This window comes from Pleurodeles waltl, chromosome 9 (assembly GCF_031143425.1).
Source record: "Pleurodeles waltl isolate 20211129_DDA chromosome 9, aPleWal1.hap1.20221129, whole genome shotgun sequence".
In the NCBI taxonomy this organism is placed as follows: Eukaryota; Metazoa; Chordata; class Amphibia; order Caudata; family Salamandridae; genus Pleurodeles; species Pleurodeles waltl.
The window spans coordinates 1,080,471,146-1,080,490,644 of NC_090448.1; the positions used below are offsets into that span (position 1 = coordinate 1,080,471,146).

Here is a 19,499-nt window from a genome sequence, read left to right on the forward strand (position 1 = left end):
TGCGGGTTGATCTGGCAATGAGGGGAAAAGGCTCACCATTAGTCCAGTGGAGCTTGTGATACTGCAACACATCCAATGAGGTGTAATCTGCCCATTTCAAATATTCTGGAAATGGCTTTAATATTTTGTTGCTAAACAGACCTCCAGGCATACAATATCAGAGAGAAGGGTCTGTGTGAGTTGCAAAGGTGGGAGAGGTTAAGCAGAGTAATTACAACAGCCTCAAGCAACGTCAGTGTCATCTTCCCATGACCATGAATTATCAAGAATACAACTAATAGCAAAAGGGTGAGCTTCTCCATGTGCTCTTTGTAAAATTAAATGGGTAACCCACACGGAGCGCTCGCATTCCTCATGCAAATTACCACTTTTTGTATTTCCTCCAGTGTAAGCGGCCTGCCTAGTGAGTGATTCGCTTTCATTGGGCTCAAGCCACGCCAGAGTGACCCTGTTAAGGTACCTGCAAATAGTAGGTGTTTTTGCGGTGGGCTGTTTAGTGTACAGCTTTTCAGAAAATGTTGTGAACATTGCTAAAATGTCAGCAGAATGATGTAGACACCTCACCTGTTTCTTGCTGAATGCTCTCCGCTGCAGCCCACTGTGGTTGATTTTGGCCTGCTATGGTTGACCTGGGGGGGCTCGTCTTCACCATTCTAAATAATACCAGTGTATTTTCCCAAGAATTAAACCTAGCTGTCTATTTTAACAATTGTGAATTCGTTTTAATACCTGCTTAAAAAACACAAAAGCCAGCCCTCATTATTGCACATTTTGGCAAATTATAAATGCATTGCCATCTTGTTAATCTCTGTTGTACAACATCAGAGTGAAAACAATGTATTACTGAACGTAGAGCACCTAACTTCAAATGGATATATTAGTTTTTTAGTGCAACATGGATATTACTGTAGTTTGTGGCTGTGTTATACATATGGTTTGCAATGTTATCCCAAGTTCCATTTGACTCCCAGAAGATTAATTCCTGGCCAGGCTTTAGGTTTCCATTTCCTCGGGATATAGGAGAGTAAAAAGGATAATTTGGAATCTGCACGTCTGCTCTGAAGTGGATATTAAGCAGCTTGCGGGGCTAATCTAAGCAAATTGTTACTGCAGTTATGAAGACACATACATAAGAAAATCAGACTGGCATCTAAATCATACTTACCCCTCTGATAACCTTTCCTAATCCAACTTTGAAACTCAAAGGTTTACCCATCTTCTTCTTTTTCAAACCTACGAAAGTGAAGAAATTGAAATTGCAGTTGTGTGTTGATGTGTCATCAAAAACAGTTACAAGTTATGCACAGTTTTATTATCCTTGAGATACAAGACAATTTTAGCAGGATAAACAATACATGATCCCAGATTGCATAACAGATGCAAGCAAAAATGACTGGTTCAGTTTTTACATGCTTGCCCAGGAAACCATTTGGCTCCGCCAAAACTTGATCTTATTTACCATTCCGAGATGGCCATTCGCAATATTCGAGGGGAAATTAAGACCCATAAAAAAATTACAAGGTGGCAGTCGCACAAACTGCAGCCATCTTGGAATGAAGCAAATGAAAATTCATTCCAAGACGACAGTTGCTGCATGCGCACAGAGGCACGATAACCATCTTGGATTTTTTTTTTAATGCTTTTTGAAAAATTATTCCAAGGTTACTGAGCGCGTATTCATGCTGGCTATCTTTTAATTTTCACTGTTTATTTTTAATTTGCCATTTCAAGATGATGGACAGCCATCTTATAATAGTCAATTTTAAAAACAATGTGCATGTGGGAAGCCAGCTGATATAAAATATTTTTAAAAACCCGGGCAAAATGTGGGAAGGTGGGGCAGCTGGCAAACGGTGGTTTGGGGGTAGAGGGTGTTTGGCAAGTGATGAGGTTCCAAAGACAAGGGTCTTTGCTACAGTGCATGGCTGCCAGGCCCTTGCAAAAAATACTTTAAATAAAAAAAAAAAATGGTTAGCTAGAGAGTATGTGGAGATGATGACTAAGTGACCCAAACATGAGCAGCCCAATAGTAGTATGCACCCGCTGGGACCTCACAAAAATAAAAATAAAGTTAAGCAATACAAATTAAAGTGAGGGGAACCAGAAAGGAGAATGTAAAGCAATGCCCTCACGGTGCGCAGACAGCAAATTAAAAAGTAGGACCCCTCAAGCAAGCAGGGGAAGGATACAAGTCAGTCAATGAAAAAGAGGATTAAGAAGCCATGTTGCTGGGGTGGGAAAAGCTACAGCATATGGAAAAAATCCAATGAATAAGGAGCAGTGAATTGGAAGGGGTGGGGAGACAAGAAAGTCATGCCATCACGAGCAAATGACTAACACAAAACCCAGCATGTTTATACTATATTGTAAACAATGGGTCCTTGAGAACAGACAACTGAAGCTCTCTGTAGGTGGAGACCCCAAGATGATTTACAAGACAATTCTACTCTATATCTAAAACTGAGGACCTCATTACGACTTTGGCGGTCTTCCATTAAGACCGCCAAAGCCGCGGGCGACAGGAGTCTGCTAGTGCCGGCGGTCTCCCTACTGCCATATCACAGGTACTGCTGGATTTCCACCACACTTTGGGCAGAAGCGCTCTGGCGGTTCCACCACCGGCCCGCCGCGCCTGTAGGACACATCCCACCATATGGCCTGGCGGTGTCCTGATGGCGGGAGCTGCTGGCGGTAGAAGCATCCCATTCCGGTCCCTGCGGGGCGAACTTCTCCCCGGAACAGGTAAGGTGATCGTCCAACAGGGGAGAGGGTGTTGTGTGTGCGTGTATGAGTATGTGGTGTCTGCGTGAATGTGTGTATACGTGTATACGTGATTGTATGCATGTATGAATGTAGAAGTCAGTGCATGTATGCATGTCAGTGTGTATGCGTGTGAGAATGCTTGTTTAGATGGGTGCGAGTGTGTATGAATGCGTGCATTAATGTAGTTGTGAATGTGTGCATGGATGCGTGAGTCGGGGGGGGGGTCTAGTGCTTGCTGGGAGGAGGAGGTGGGGAGAATTCCCTGTCACCGCTAGCCTTTCCGCCATGGTTTTCGTGGCGGTGCTACTACCGTGGAAACCATGGTGGAAAGGCGGCTCCTAATACGGCCGGCGGTATTCTGTGGACTGCGGGGTCGGAGATTATCATCTCCAGCCCGGTGGTTCCGACCACCATGGAGGTCGGAGTGGAGATGTGGCGGGTTGGCAGCGGCCAATCCGCCAAACTCATAATGTGGCGGTCTGCACCGCCAGCCTGTTGGCAGTGTGACCGCCACATTTACCCTGGCGGCCGGAAGACCGCCAGGGTCAAAATGACCACAGAGTCTCTTTCTGCATTTTATTCACCCTTGAAATTAAGGCATGCCAAGTAGATCCACTCTCCTATGGCAATAGGATCAATCACGTTGGAAAAGAGTCTAACAGCTAAGGGTTTTAATTTTAGCTCATCTATGGCAACTGAATCCAAATCATCCTAGTACCCGTATAGTTCAAACAAAACAGCTATAACAGCCCTGTTGAATTTAAACACAAGCATAACCCAAAATATTTGTCTTTCCAGTATTATCAATCACTTTCCTCAGTGAGTTTCACCAACACAGGTATGCTTACATATGTATTTTGTAGCTCACTGTACCATGGGCACCAAGGTATACCTTACTACTGATGAGATCCTTAAGCCTAAAACGTACCTAAGGATACTTTAATCAAGTACAGAATGGACATGGCCTGGACTGTGCCTTTTGAAAGAGGCCAAAACGGACCTACATATGGTTAGTCACTTTGTGGCGACAGAGTGAGCAGAAAAAGATGACGTCTAATGCGCCCACATTAAATATCATTTGTTACAATTCATGTATTGTCATCCTTTACTTATGGTTTTCTAGTTTTCAGCGGGAAACAAATATCTGCTCAAACCTCCACTGTGTATAAACCTTGACAAAATGCCTAATGATCAACACTCCCGCCTCCCAGCTAATACAGTAGAAATGGTCCATTTTTAAGCTAATTTTGTTCAAGGATTTTCTTCTATTAGAGAGAAAGGTAAAAGGAGGTGTGGTCTAACAGTCAGAGCTGCCGAGTTTTGAAGTGGGGAGCCAGGTTTGAGTCCTGCAATTCTGGGCAAATCACTTAATTTCCCTGTGCTTATAAATACAAATTAATCTGATCTTGTGTAATGTAATCGGATACTCATGTAAAGTGCTCTAATGCCCATGTGCCACTTTTGCACTAAAAAAATCTGTAAAACAGTTCTAAACAAAGCAACTACTATAAGGTGCTTTCTACTGGAGTACCAACAGTGAGGACAAACGTGTTCTAACGGCAAGCTTCGATCAGGAGTGCCTACCTGCAGGCAGAGTCTGCCAATACTTCAAATTCAGCCCAAAGGCACCAGCTCAACCACAGGGACTCAATCACAGTAAATTTGCATAGCAGGCCGTGTTTTTGAAACTCCAGCTGCCAAAATTTGGAAGTCAAACTGATCACAAACTTTTCAAAATCGATGTACATTTCTTCTGAAAAAAATTACTGAAAATGTAACACCAGATGGCAGAGCACCATACGATACTGCAAGCTAATCATACAAAACAATCACACAACAAATTAGATCTTTACCTCCCATAAGGGGGAGGAGTGTGTGGGAGCCTTAAGGTTCGCCAACCTTGCCTTAAATTAAAACAAGCATTGAAAAAATGACAATCTGTTGCGCCTTTGTGACCTGTTGGCTTGGCAGCGCATTTTGGCAATGCTGGACAGTGAGTGGAGGACGACAGATTAAGTTGAGAGGATGGTGCTGACCGGATTTAGTTCGGATAAAGTTGCACCCAAGTGTCACACAAGGAAGTGACCCTGAAAACACATGCACTCATGGAGTTATTAAAGAAAAAAATAGGTCCCTAAATTTGAGCAGGAGGATTGGAGCAGGAGGATGATGGAAACCAGCCAATCAAAAGGATGTTAAATGGCTATGCTCTAGGGGAATGAAACACAAGAAGATAAAGGTAATCAAATAACGAGTAAGCAAAAGTGGCACCAATCCCACCTTAAGGTTTTGGTGTGGTCCAAGAGGCTTTTGCCCTTAGACAGTTAATTTTGTCAGAGGGTTTATGCACCTTCAGTGAAGTTCAAATACCCTACTTGAGGGTCCACAAACCACCCCATGGCCTGGTCTCCTGGATCCCAGTAGCGTGGGTGTCAATTCATCGAAATGCCAGGGGTAGCCTAAGTGACATAACACGTCATAGCATTTGACCTTACTTGGACTCACACACACACACTTACAAGCACTTAACGGCGAACATGCATACAACATATCTAAAAGCATTTTTTTTACTTACCTTAACTGCCACATGGAGTACAATTGGCTGGAATATGACCCTACTTGTTATTACACAAATAGTGATTAACAGTATTCACTATTTGGGTAGTAAACAATTAACAGAAAACCAGGAAAGTGGGTCCTCACCGAAGTCCAAGAGGACGAGCTGCTTTCCAGGCAGTTATTTTGCCACCTCCGAGGCCAGAGTCGCAAAGGCAGTGCCTAGGGTCGCAGCTGCGACCCCTAAATGACGTCCATTCCCTGTTGGTCCCCCTGGAGTTTTTGTGGATCTGGGACCAGGCTTGTAAAGCCTACAGAAGTGCAACATGGGCTCACAACCCTCTACAGGTTCGCAACCCCCCCTCCCCCAAATGCAAGGTAAACAAAATGATAAAAAAAATAATAAAAAGTGTTAGTCCTCGCTTGAAGGCCAGGGCAGTGGGGGTTGGCCACAGGGCTTGGGAAACACCCACTGTGAACAGGAATAGATTCAATATGCAAACAATAACTTCACAGCATCTGCATGACAGCATGACTTCCCAGTAAGTAACAATGCATAAAAGCATGTCATAAAAGAGCACATGCCCAAACAAGAAATATTACATTTAGACTTTGTAGTATTAAAGTGATATGTAATCTCATCTTTACTATTATTTCTCACATTGGTATTTGCATCTGTTACATCAAAGTTGGAGTCAAGAACATTACTATTTGATGTCCGAGTCATGGTTTGCTGGGCTGTTGTGTGAGTTACAGATTCCGTAGCTAACAATAACTGGCAAATTTCAAGAGTTTTCCTTTGTAATGATATCATTTAAAGTGTTTTTTGTCGGTGAATTTCAGCCTTTTTTAAACATACATTAAGGATGTTATGGAGAACAGGTATTTCTAGATCCTGTGCTAAAACCGCTTCAGGACCCTGTACAGGGGTGGAAGTTTTAAACATTTATATTAAATTATGTTTTTTTCTTTTGGGTGTCCGAGTGGGGTGGGTAGACTCTTTCAAGCAGACACGAATTAGTAAATGGCACCTGATCAATGCTTCTTAGTACACGTTAATATACTTGTGTACTAATTAAATCATACATACAAAACCTACATTTTTACCTATGAATAATAGTCTAAAAATAAATATATTTTTATGTTTCATTTATTCTAACAAAATTAGAAACTCAATTTGGCAAGCAACCGAAGAGTGATAGAAACACTTGAGTGCAAGGGGAAGAAAGGATTAGCGGGCTTACTTGTTGAAATATTTGTATCAAATACAGTCCCATTCTCCAATGATCCTGTATACCAGCAATGAACAGTGTTTCCCTTTTTCGGAAATGTAACTCTATCTCCCTTTTTCAGAATGGCTTTTTTGTACTTTGGTGGACCCTTGTGTAGGAAAAACAGAAAATACAGCATTACTATTGCATTAGCCCATCATCCTCAACATAAGAGGGGATTTTTAATTAAGGTTTTGAAAAGTAATATTTTAATGGAAAAACCTACCAGAGCCTAATGCATGCAATTCACATTCCACAATGCAGTCACATCAAGCTAAGCATTGTTTTCTGCTGATGTTCATCTTGTAGCATGATACCCGGCCTTAGTTTGGAAAATTGCTTTGGGCCATGCATGCAAGGTGAAGTAGGCCTAAACAGTATATAAATGAATATGGATCCCCATAACAACCTCAGTCCATCCTCCCCAATTCTTCACCCATGACACACATGTAAAGACGTCAGTTCTCTAATGCACTGCATGTTTATAAAGACTTTAAAAACTTCAATGAAAGGTTTCTGCTTTCAAAACACGCTAAATAAAGAGGCGACTCAAGATACAACCAAAGATACATTGATATTTTCACAAATCTGTGTTTTCTAGAAAAACTATTTTTCAACCCACTGCCTTAACACTAAGAAATGAACACAGAGACCTCATCCACCTGGTAGGATTCTATGTTTGAATTACTCGACATAGCGATGCACATTCCAAGCACCAAGAGAACAGAAGCAGGCAATGTGGCCTTATCACTTCCAGGGGGGCTTTAGCTATAACTATAGCTCTGACTGCCACAATTAAATCCTCCATCTCATGGAGTCTACCCCCAGTATGATACAACTGGGGCAGGCAAGTCTTGCTGCATGCTTAATGATGGATCTGCCTGCCTGCACTTTCTGGTCTCCGCAGCGAATGGCATGGCTGACCTCTGCGCCATTGATTAATTTTACCTCACGTTATTCAATTTCTAATTGGGGCAGTTCAGAGGTCCAAATACAGGATTTGGGGCCTACGTGCTTTAACTAAAGTCCCGAAGAGCTTGGAACGCTGCCCAGTGGTGACTGAGAAAAGGATAAACATGAAGTTCTATAGAGACAGTTTCAGGAGTGCGAGAAGACTGCCTGGTTCATGGAACTGTCAGAGTCAAATGTCCCACAGACTCTTGAAATTCGACTGCCTCATTCATAATTGCCTGAGAAAAACAAACCTTTTATCCAAGAGGATAGGTTTCAGGCTGGTGTCTAAGCCTTGGTCACTTACAATATTTACTAAGGCAACTCAACCCATTATGGGTCCACACTGTATGCTGCTGCCTGGTTTGTTCGAAGAGCTGGAGGGTATGCTTTCATCAATCAAGTAACGGAGAACTATTGTTGACCTTACAAATGTAATTCATAAAACTTGCTGTGAATCTGCCCCTGCACAACTCTTTAACAAAAAATAAATATCCAAGGCCCAGAGAGCAGCAGAGAATAGTCTCCATGTGAATCCCTATTATGGGGCTGAGTAGCCTTCATCTGTCCTGCCCTCTCCGAGCCACCTAATGGGTGCAAATTACTATGGGTAAAAAAAATAGTTACTAAAATGTCAAAATACTGATTTGAGCAAGGAGGGCAATTAGTTTAATCAGGGAGAAGGAATGGGTATACCCATAGACTTTAGATCGTTATTTCTTTACATGAGGAATACCATCAACAACTAGTGGACAGCCATGGAACCTACCCCAAGATGCAGCAGAGCATGAATGCACTGTCCAGCCCACATCAGTCAAGGTACATCGGAGGGGTGAGGTAACAAGAGGATGGGTAGACATATGGGTAGAATGCACATAAGCCTCACTTTTATTATGGATTGGTTACAGCTTCTAGCATGACACTAGATTTGATTTGCACACGGTTCTAGCATTAAAACAAAAAATGACGTAAGTGCTTGCAAAAGAAAGATTATAACATTGACTCACCGCTAAATCAGAAGAGACTGCTTTTTAGTCCCATCCTACATGAGAGCAGTTACTCGGTAAGTCAAAGTGGATCTGGCAGCTAATGCCACCAAACGCTTGCCTGAATGGAGGAGAGGGGCGGCTGCCAGCTCTCACTCCCTTAGATGTAGGAGAGATCAATTATTTATTTCACCAGACCCGAGTTCCATCTCGTTGATATATCAGTTGCCTCCTTATTAGGTGCTAAAGAGGCTTCCTACACAGGAATGTATGTACTAATGCAAGTCTTATAGTTTACTCTTGCCTGACAAGGTACCCAAGGCATACTAGGGAGTGCTGGTGACAGATGTTCCTTGTTAGAAAGGACTGCCTTTTATTTTTTCAATGTGCAATGACTCTTACCAACCTACAGTGTAAAATTTTGCTAAACAATGGCACAGCTGAACAAGCATATCTTCAGGAAAGCTCTGAATGCCAAACCTTTACCGACGGGCCAGCATGCACACCTTTTCCTCGTGCCCTACTTAAAAATCCTTTTAAAGCATAGAGCACCCATTAGAGGGAGGATCGCAGCTGTGAGCGGAACGCCACAAACCAGTATGGGAAAAGGCATCAAATACAGGCATCTCTTTTTCAGATACAAACTAACCTCATCAACAATCTCCTCAGGCTTAGATTTCTGTGGGGCATCTTCGTCCAACTTCACATTCTTAACTTGCTCTGTCACTTTAGCTATAGTGTCAATCCCTTTAAAGCGCTGTAAAAATATGCAAAAGAAGAACATTCAACTTAAATGTTTAAACTACAGAAAGTCTGAATCGTAGATTTCTGAAGGGTAGTGCTATTGAGTATGTAGTTTATTCACACAGGGAATTAAAACATATGTGCAATGAACCAACAAAATTCAATTAAGACTTCAGGATCATGTCCCTAAAAGCAAAACAGGTAAATCTATTCTTAATGAAATCGAACAATTCACAAGCGTTAATTCACAGGTGTGCAATTCCCATGCTGGGAAAAACCATCTTCCCCATAAAAGTGCAGGGAGACTACCAGCTAGCTAATATCCATAAGCTGGCAGGGCCTTTGCACTTGGGAATGGAAGGCTGGATAGTAAGATGGAAGGAATGAGCAAGAGTCTGCATGGGACGGCAGAGCCTCAGTTTCATGACCGGTGGAGCAAGGCAGCCACCAATATTTCCATAAACATCCTTGAGAATCCAGTGTGTGTTCACATAAGTACAGTCTGGCTTAATTCAATACACCTTGATTGGGGTAGTTACTTTTTCAAACTTTTGTACACAGTGCATTTCCATCAAAGGTTTTAGAAAGATAACATCACGCAGATGACTTTCAACCACTAGTGGCACAGTCTGTTCACGCATCAACCCTCTTTTCTTCCCATGCAGTGTTCCATCTCATGGTGTCCCTTTTAAAACGAGGATGCAAGCACTCTGTCTGCTGTCATCTATCTGTGGGCTTTTAACCACCCCCACAGCATGCCCATCACGATCCCCGTTCATGGGCTTGCCTTTTAAAGATCCTTTGTTATCATTGGTAAATGCTTCACGTTTGTCCCTCTTTGGGGCAGTTTGGTTACCTCCTTGGCCATCAACCCTGTTACATGGATAATTGCACGTTTGCCTACAAGTTTGACTGCGAGCAAAACTTTTTTCCTTTTGTATCTCTCCTTCACGCTCATGCTGGTGGCCCTTTGAATCGGTTTATGTCAACTGTTTTACTTTTCTTTTTCAATTTATGTGGCAAGAAAAGTCCAGTTAGGAATTTACAACGCTAATAGCTCTAACTCGAGCAAACGCAAGACCCACTACATTGGAAATGCTTGTTTACACCTATTTTCACCACCCAACAATAGCCCTCCCCGTAATGGCTCTCGTTACCCAAGCACCACCTTTCACATATTACGAATAGAGGGGCACCAACGAAATTCACAACAAATGTCCGAACATCCAAATACGTTGCTCCAGTGCGGCTTTTATTAGTTTCAATATGCCAAACTGAAAACAGCCAACGCGTTTCGTTCACCATCTGTGAACTTCATCCGGACTTTTTAGGGGTGGCCCATTCTAGGTGGAATTACAGAGGATTCCCCTTGACAAAGTTTCCAGGAATGAAACCTCCCATGTCTTCAATCAGAAATTGCAAGTACCGCTGGACTTATTCTTAATCATTACACCACAGAACTTGAAGCTACTAAAAAGCCCTCATGAAGTTCACGGATGGTGAATGAAACGCGTTGGCTGGTTTCAGTTTGACATATTGAAACTAATAAGAGCTGCACCGGAGGAACATATTTGGATGATCTTCTGACATTTGTGAATTTCGTTGGTGCCCCTCCATTCATAATATGTGAACACTGGACCCAGTTAGTCGCACCTCTGGAGCAGCAGGCGCTCTGGTTGGGTGCATAACAAAGACACAGTGGACAAGGGGAGGTGCGGTTCCTTTTGGCTTGCTGTTCCAGTTGGATTACACTTTCCAAGCACCACCTTTGACTACTCTTGCATCTTTTCCGCTACCCACTCCAACTGAATTACAGAACAGTAGTCAGTGTGTACTCGCAAAGTAAGTGCACGTCTGTGCACTAAACTATGCCTGAAATGATATATTTCAAGCTTTACAGCTGTCCGTTTGTATACCTATGCACCAATAGACACCTGAAGGCAAAAACTGACCAACAGTCATTTACATATGCTATTTATTGCGTAGGAATCGGAAAAGTGTAGCAAAAGGGTTGGCTTGAAACACCGGAACTAAAGCATGCATATGCCAGTTTCAGCTCAGACCATGAGTGAGGAGGATCATTGGTTCCTACAGCATGCAACAATCTACCAAGGACCAGTACAGTAATTCCCCAAATACATGGTAACGTTAAGAAAAAAAAAGAGAAAAAGAAAAAAGGAGCTCCGCCCCCAAGCAACTTCATAAAGGTAAACCCATCAAGTGGAACAACTTTTACGGCTAATTGGAGTACAAAATTAGCATAATGTTAATATAGATTCAGACCCTGATACAAGGAAATCAGTTCACGGAAGATGGTGCATAGAAGGACAGATACACGGGTCTAGCAGAACGCAGTATGATATTGTAGAGAACCCGACTGTTAGGCATGGGGGTGGGGTCTGCGTCAGAGGATGTGAGCGATGGCAAAACATGTGCAAGGAGTCGAAAATCAAATTAAGGCTCAACAATACGTCACCCGACCCACGACGTATTAACATGGTTAATATCAAAAAGGGGGCCTTGTGTCAGAAAACACTGGAAGGGACAATGGGGGTGACAATTTGAGAAACTGGGGTCGACCTTACTCCACGTATTCCCCTTCAGATCATTTGATCCCATAAAAAGCTACATGAAACATTCAGACTGCTATCAACGGAAAGGATTTAATCTACTCCCTTAACTTGTTGAGTGACTTTTATGAGCATTTGTAAATGTTACAAACACCACAAGTTTCACTGCATTGAAACACGGTCACTGTTGGTGCACTGAATGCATTAGAGAGTTTTTTAAAGGACATGGCCTAAATACCAGACCTGTTTGTTTCTCACAAAGAGACGTTTAAATTCTGTAATTAATGAAGTGTGTGCTTGACTGCTAGGGTTTTTTTTTAGATAACAGGCCAGAGAAAGAAAACGTGTCTTCTCTGATGCTCTTTCATAAGCATGGCAGATGAAATGTAGTTACAGGATGAGCAGGCCTTTAAAATTCCGCCTTGGAGGAAGAAGTGAGGGAACTATCATTTTTTGACAATAAGTACTGTTCACTAGCCTCCGCAACAAAACAAGAAAGAAGCATGATCTGATCCTTCCTCGCCTAGCGCCATGTATTTAAGAAACCAGTCCTGGGGCTGGTTTACCCAAGACGAGTTACTAGTGGGATGCTAAGATGTGTGTTTCGACTTTAGGTCGGATAGCATACTAAGGTACCTGGTGAGACTTTACATGATTTGACTTATTACAAGTTGATTTGTAAGCTATACAGCTAGTTGTAACTAAGTTAGGGATAAAACTAACTGAATAAGAACGTGTGATGAAATAAGACTGGAGGTTATCAAACCTTTGCCCTAATGTGTAAAATTGCTGAGTCATTTACAATAGGTTTTAAAAGACATTATCAGTAGATAAATAGAGTATAAGAAATAATCGTATAGCATGAACTGCCAATTGTGTGCGCGTACTGATTTTGGAGATCAGGGTATGGCTGAATGTACCACTAGTTTTGTCAGAGTACTAACATTCTTGTCTATCAGAGTAGAACTCAGTAGGAAAGCGGTGTCAGACACCTGCCAGTTTTACTTTTCTTCATAAAGGTCACTGTTTCTTTTGGGGCTTAAGGGATCACACGGGACAGTACTCAATTTGGGGTTAACACATCACTACGTCAGCTGTGATACCAAGTGTCAATGTCACCAATTTGAAAAGTAGTTTTTAATTGCAAGAATTTGCCCTGTATACCACTGCAAACTACAGGCACGAGTAAGGATAATCCTAAACTAATGTAACATACTTATACATTTGCTATTTGTTTAATATGAAAAATAATAAAGTGCTAAACACGTCATGAACAACTTCGAAGATGGAAAAGATTAATTTGGAGTTTCGCATGGATCACAACTCTGCCTGCAAAGAATTTCAATTACCATTATCTGTTAAAAAGAAAAAAACAGGAGAAGTCTCTGCGTTTCAATTCTTCCAATTATACATTTGAGATATACGGAGTACAAACCTGGAAACAGATAGCACAAATACGGATGATCACTCCCTCCCGGGAGCAATGGCACAATTACCAGAGGCCATTTCCTACTGAGAGCTCTGCATAGTACAGGGATGCAGCAGAAGTCAACAACTAAGGTTATATATAGATGTTTCATCAAAGCAAAAGGACAAGCAGGAAATCCAACGACCCCATGATTCTAATTTTTTTTTTTTATAAAACAATTTTATTGGTTTTTGAAGATACATGAAAGTACACCACAGGGTAGGAGACCTGGATCGACAAAGATAATATTTAATACATACACATAATCGCACACCTTGAGAAGGAGCCGAACAGAACAGAATCCGGCCACACCTGCCAATCCCAAGTCTCTTGTGTCCATGGAAGTACTTGGTAGGAGACCAAGTCTTTTCCCCCACACCTTTATATGTTTGCGTGGACATTCTCTTGCCTCAAACTGACCTCTCTTGGTTAGCTCAGCAGTCAACCTCGTGCTTCCACTTCAGAAGGGATGGAGCAGTGGAGGAGTTCCAGTGAATGTCCCCATGATTATTTACTGAAAATGATCTGGCCCTATCAAATTCCAACTCTGCATACAGTATGCTCATAGTGAGGGTTGTGTTTTGCTTGGGTATAATTTAAGACAAGCACTTGCAATGCAATAGGGTCTCGCATTTCTCGGAGTTACAGCTATTAGCAGCTGTAAACTCCCAACCGGATTTTTCTTGCCACATTGAATGGAAAAACAGCGCAATCACGCTGCTACAGTTCACTCGTAGTGAACCTATCAGCAAAAGTGCAATTATCTACGTAACTGGCAAAAGTGCAATTAACTATGTAACAGGGTTGATGTTATGCAAAGTGCTCGACTTCTGCCAAGCGAGATCACGCTGTGAACAAAAGATAAAAAGTAGTCCACAAACCTGATGGGAAACAGCGAGCCTCGCATGTTTTCAGTAGCTGGTCGCCGAGCTCAAGGAGGGCTAACCACCGGAAAAGGCATGACGTATGCATGCCTTCTGCTAATGAAAGCAAGCAGATTTTAACAGGCAAGCCCACGAACCAATGAATGACAGTGACGTGACATGGACCGGGCTCCGAACCCCTTTCTAACTCCTAAAGCGTCTCGCAAGCTAAACGCAAGCGCATGCGACGCAGGCTCGACCCTAAAAAACTGTTAAACTTATGAGAGAAAAGGTGATGCAATCCATGTTCCCCTAAGGGGAAATCTTGGGGCCCATCCAGTCTCCTTGTGATGCAGCACACTGAACACTTGAGAGCTCATACCTCACACCTTTGATATGCAGAAGCACGTTTGAAGTACCAGTCAAACTTCCTTGGCAGAGAATGTGAGCACCTTCATAAAACAAAAAGATCTGCTTGTTAAATAAGAAGAACAAAACATCTTGAATGAGTTTACGTCACTCCCCAAAAACGGCAGCAAGTTTGCTGATTATGGGTATGCTGTTGACCAATTAAGCCGAGAATGATATATTATTAGACTTTTGAGGAGGAGAAACTGTCTGCTTGTATCTTTAAAACAATGGCGGCTGCTGCTTATAGAAAGCAAGCTTTTGCTGATGTACTACTAACCTGACACACAGATTAGTAAATCAGAAGCCCTTTCATTTGCTTTGGACCCAGAGAAACGTCAAAGATCCCTCTCCCTCTTTATACCTTACTATTATCAAATACCTTCACAATCTTCAATTTGGCACAAGTAATTTATTTTCAATATTCCTCAAACAATCCTTGTGAAAATCCTGCCATCCAGTTAGGACAGTGGAAGACTCGCCCTTCAGTTGAGACTAGCTCTGCCAGCTTCTCTATTATGGGCTATGAACAATACACTTGTGGGTAGACCTACTTCCTCCAAGCTTGTTCTGTGCACTCTTATTGGGAAGATGCAAGTCCTCTGCATGTCTTTGGTAAGCTGGGCTGCTCTATTGTTAGTTTTTCCTGTCTTAGTTCATGTTTCTCTCCACTGGATTTGGCAATCTGCAAGCATGTCAGAGACAATTCAGCTCAAGAAACAGGAAATGAACAGCTAAGCCTAACTTGGCCGAACAAAGTACACCCAAAGTGTCCCCAACCAAAGGGAGAGTGGCTACATTCCTCCTTGGACCATTCCGAGATGACCGGAAGTAGCTGCTACAGATTATAGTTATTGATATAGGCCTTAAGTCTCCAGTCTCAATAGTAGGCTGCCTATTTGTCCTACCCTGTAAAGGTCAGCTAGGTAGCCAGTAACCCGGTCCTTGCATTTCCTGAACCACGCAAGGTGTGTATGATTCACTGTGATCAACCTGTGAGAAGGACAGTAGATGTCATTAGGCACACTGTGTGCAGAGCTGCACTAGCGGTGCTTTCTCTCCAGGTTACCATTTGTCCATGCTGGACATGACAACATGCTTTCCCCTTTGATTAGGGATTCTGTCCTCACGTCTAGGGTTATTTAGTAAGCAGGACAGTAAGAGGAAGGAAGGATGGAATATGGAAAGACAATCACTAACCCCATCCCTTCCACTTAATAATGTTTCCTTAAGCACAGCCAAACATATGCCTGCCTCCTTTATAAAGTGGCTCCAATAAACAAAACAATCTTAACCAGTTATCACTGGCCTGATCTGTTACAACCTGCCAAGACAAAGATGCATGTCCTAATAAAATAAGAAAATATTTCAAAATATGAACAAAACACAACTTTGATTGGCTTAGACTTGTAGACCCAGTCACTCAAAAGTGGGCTACATATTGCCTCTCCCCACCCCACTGAACTTTATACTAAATTTGGGCTTTAATAACATCCTGTACACCAGATGTTTGCTATGAACAGAACGTTTGCTGGTGGCTGCCCTTCATAAAGACTGGGGAGAAGCCCCAGTTCGGTAGAATCCATGCTGCTGTCAAGCTTTTGAGAATACATGACTCCTCACCCTGCCACTGCCCACCTTCCAAGATCTACACAAGCAAAAGCGGACTCACAAACTGTAAGAATGTCACCTCCAAGAGCGACAGTCCTTAATTGATAAAGGATGCTATAGTCACAGAAACAACTAAAGTTAACCATATGTAGTCTGTAAGGAAATGCCTCCTTGGCATGGCTACCCCCTGACTTTTTGCCTTTGCTGATGCCAAGTTATGATTTGAAAGTGTGCTGAGGCCTGCTAACCAGGCCCCAGCACCAGTGTTCTTTCCCTAACCTGTACCTTTGTCTCCACAATTGGCACACCCTGGCATCCAGTTAAGTCCCTTGTAACTGGTACCAAGGGCCCTGATGCCAGGGAAGGTCTCTAAGGGCTGCAGCATGTCTTATGCCACCCTGGGGACCCCTCACTCAGCACAGACACACTGCTTGCCAGCTTGTGTGTGCTGGTGGGGAGAAAATAACTAAGTCGACATGGCACTCCCCTCAGAGTGCCATGCCAACCTCACACTGCCTATGGCATAGATAAGTCACCCCTCTAGCAGGCCTTACAGCCCTAAGGCAGGGTGCACTATACCATAGGTGAGGGCATAGGCGCATGAGCAGTATGCCCCTACAGTGTCTAAGCAAAACCTTAGACATTGTAAGTGCAGGGTAGCCATAAGAGTATATGGTCTGGGAGTCTGTCAAACACGAACTCCACAGCACCATAATGGCTACACTGAAAACTGGGAAGTTTGGTATCAAACTTCCCAGCACAATAAATGTACACTGATGCCAGTGTACATTTTATTGTGAAATACATCCAGAGGGCATCTTAGAGACGCCCCCTGAAAACACACCCTACTTCCAGCATGGGCTGACTAGTTTTACCAGCCTGCCACACACCAGACGTGTTGCTGGCCACATGGCGAGAGTGCCTTTGTCACTCTGTGGCCAGGAACAAAGCCTGTACTCACCTCCCCCTGCAGGAACTGGAACACCTGGCGGTGAGCCTCAAAGGCTCACCCCCTTTGTTTCCACACCACAGGGCATCCCAGCTAGTGGAGATGCCTGCCCCTCCGGCCACAGCCCCCACTTTTGGCGGCAAGGCCGGAGGAGATAATGAGAAAAACAAGGAGTCACCACTGGCCAGTCAGGACAACCCCTAAGGTGTCCTGAGCTGAGGCGACTCCGACTTTTAGAAATCCTCCATCTTGCAGATGGAGGACTCCCCCAATAGGATTAGGGATGTGACCCTCTCCCCACCGGGAGGAGGCACAAAGAGGGTGTAGCCACACTCCGGGCTAGTGGCCATTGGCTACTATCCTCCCAGACCTAAACACACCCCTAAATCGAGTATTTCGGGCCACCCAGAACCTAAGAAGATAGATTCCTGCAACCTGAAGACGAAGGACTGCTGACCTGAAGCCCTGCAGAGAAGACGGAGACACCAACAGCTTTGGCCCCAGCCCTACCGGCCTGTCTCCCCACTTCAAGAAAAACTGCAACAGCGACGCGCCCCCCAGGGTCCAGCGACCTCTGAAGCCTCAGAGGACTACCCTGCATCTAAAAGGACCAAGAACTCCAGAGGACAGCGGCCCGGTTCCAAAGAAACTGCAACTTTGCAACAAAGAAGCAACTTTTAAAGGCCACACGTTTCCCGCCGGAAGCGTGAGACTTTCCACTCTGCACCCAACGCCCCCGGCTCGACCTGCAGAAATATAACTCTACAGGGAGGACTCCCCGGCGACTGCGAGCCCGTGAGTAGCCAGAGTTTACCCCCCATGAACCCCAACAGCGACGACTGCAGAGGGAATCCAGAGGGTCCCCCTGGCCGTGACTGCCTGCTTCAAAGAACCCGAGGCCTGGGAAACACACTGCACCCGCAGCCCCCAGGACCTGAAGGATCCGACCTCCAGTGCAGGAGCGACCCCCAGGCAGCCCTCTTCCTAGCCCAGGTGGTGGCTACCCCCCCCCCTTGCCTGCATCGCTGAAGAGACCCCCCCCGAGTCTCCCACTGAAACCTATTGCGAACCAGACACCTGTTTACACTCTGCACCCGGCCGCCCCTGTGCCGATGAGGGTGTTCTTTCTGTGCCTACTTGTGTCCCCCCCCCCCCGGTGCCCTACAAACCCCCCCCGTGGTCTACCCTCCGAAGTCGCAGGTACCTACCTGCTGGCAGACTGGAACCGGGGCACCCCTATTTCCATTGAAGCCTATGTGTTTTGGGCACCACTTTGACTTCTGCACCTGACTGGCCCGGAGCTGCTGGTGTGGTAACTTTGGGGTTGCCCTGAACCCCCAACGGTGGGCTACCTTGGACCCAACTTTGAACCCTATAAGTGCTTTACTTACCTGTGAAACTAAAATACTTATCTCCCCCAGGAACTGTTGAATTTTGCACTGTGTCCAATTGTAAAATAGCTTATTGACATTTTTGCCAAAACTGTACATGCTATTGTGATGATTCAAAGCTCCTAAGATACCGGAGTGAAATACCTTTCATTTAAAGTATTGTTTGTAAATCTTGAACCTGTGGTTCTTAAAATAAACTAAGAAAATATATATTTCTTATAAAAACCTATTGGCCTGGAATTGTCTTTGAGTGTGTGTTTTCCTCATTTATTGCCTGTGTGTGTTCAACAAATGCTTAACACTAACCTCTGATAAGCCTACTGCTCGACCACACTACCACAAAATAGAGCATTAGAATTCTCTTTTTGCCACTATCTTACCTCTAAGGGGAACCCTTGGACTCTATGCATGCTATTTCTTACTTTGAAATAGTACATACAGAGCCAACTTCCTACATAGTCACAGAACTGTGCCAGATGATTTTCGTTTGCACCAGAGACCCTGCCTAAGTACTTGTGAATCGGATAGTCAGATTTTTAGAAGACGTTTCTGTTTTACCAGTGACTGTCAATTTTATTTCAGCGATTTTCCCTCCAGACTTTCCACTGATTTGTTGACTTTTCTGTAGAACTGTGCAATCTGAGCATTGATGGAATTTATTCTGCGTTGCTTGATTGAGATGTATAATATAATTAATAAAACAAACTTTTCCCTTGCTCTATAGCTCAGTTATTGAGTGGTCTTTATGACCTATTATGTTACTCCACAAAACTGTTGGGTGCAGTGTTCTCTTATGCTAGGTCAGCAGTAAGTGGAACCTTCTGAGGTAAATGGTGATAGTCTGAAATGTTGGCGTGTCATGATTATTGGGCTACAATCCTGATTATTGTGAAACGGCATTTCACTGCCACACAGCTATCCCAGATTGCCTCAAACAGGCAAGTTTTTCCCATTGTTAAGAAAACAAA

At 43.6% G+C, this 19,499-nt stretch overlaps 1 protein-coding gene across 1 annotated transcript in view; it reads right to left on the bottom strand.

Annotated features, from left to right (window-relative positions):
* The window catches only part of FKBP3 (FKBP prolyl isomerase 3), a 51,965-nt gene that overhangs the window by 13,384 nt on the left and 19,082 nt on the right, over positions 1-19,499 (bottom strand). The window contains exons 3-5 of the mRNA XM_069208736.1: positions 9,177-9,284; positions 6,564-6,699; positions 1,166-1,233 (exon numbers count right to left, since the gene is read on the bottom strand). Of these exons, the coding sequence (XP_069064837.1) occupies positions 1,166-1,233; positions 6,564-6,699; positions 9,177-9,284 (312 nt within the window). The remainder of the gene's footprint in view (positions 1-1,165; positions 1,234-6,563; positions 6,700-9,176; positions 9,285-19,499) is intronic.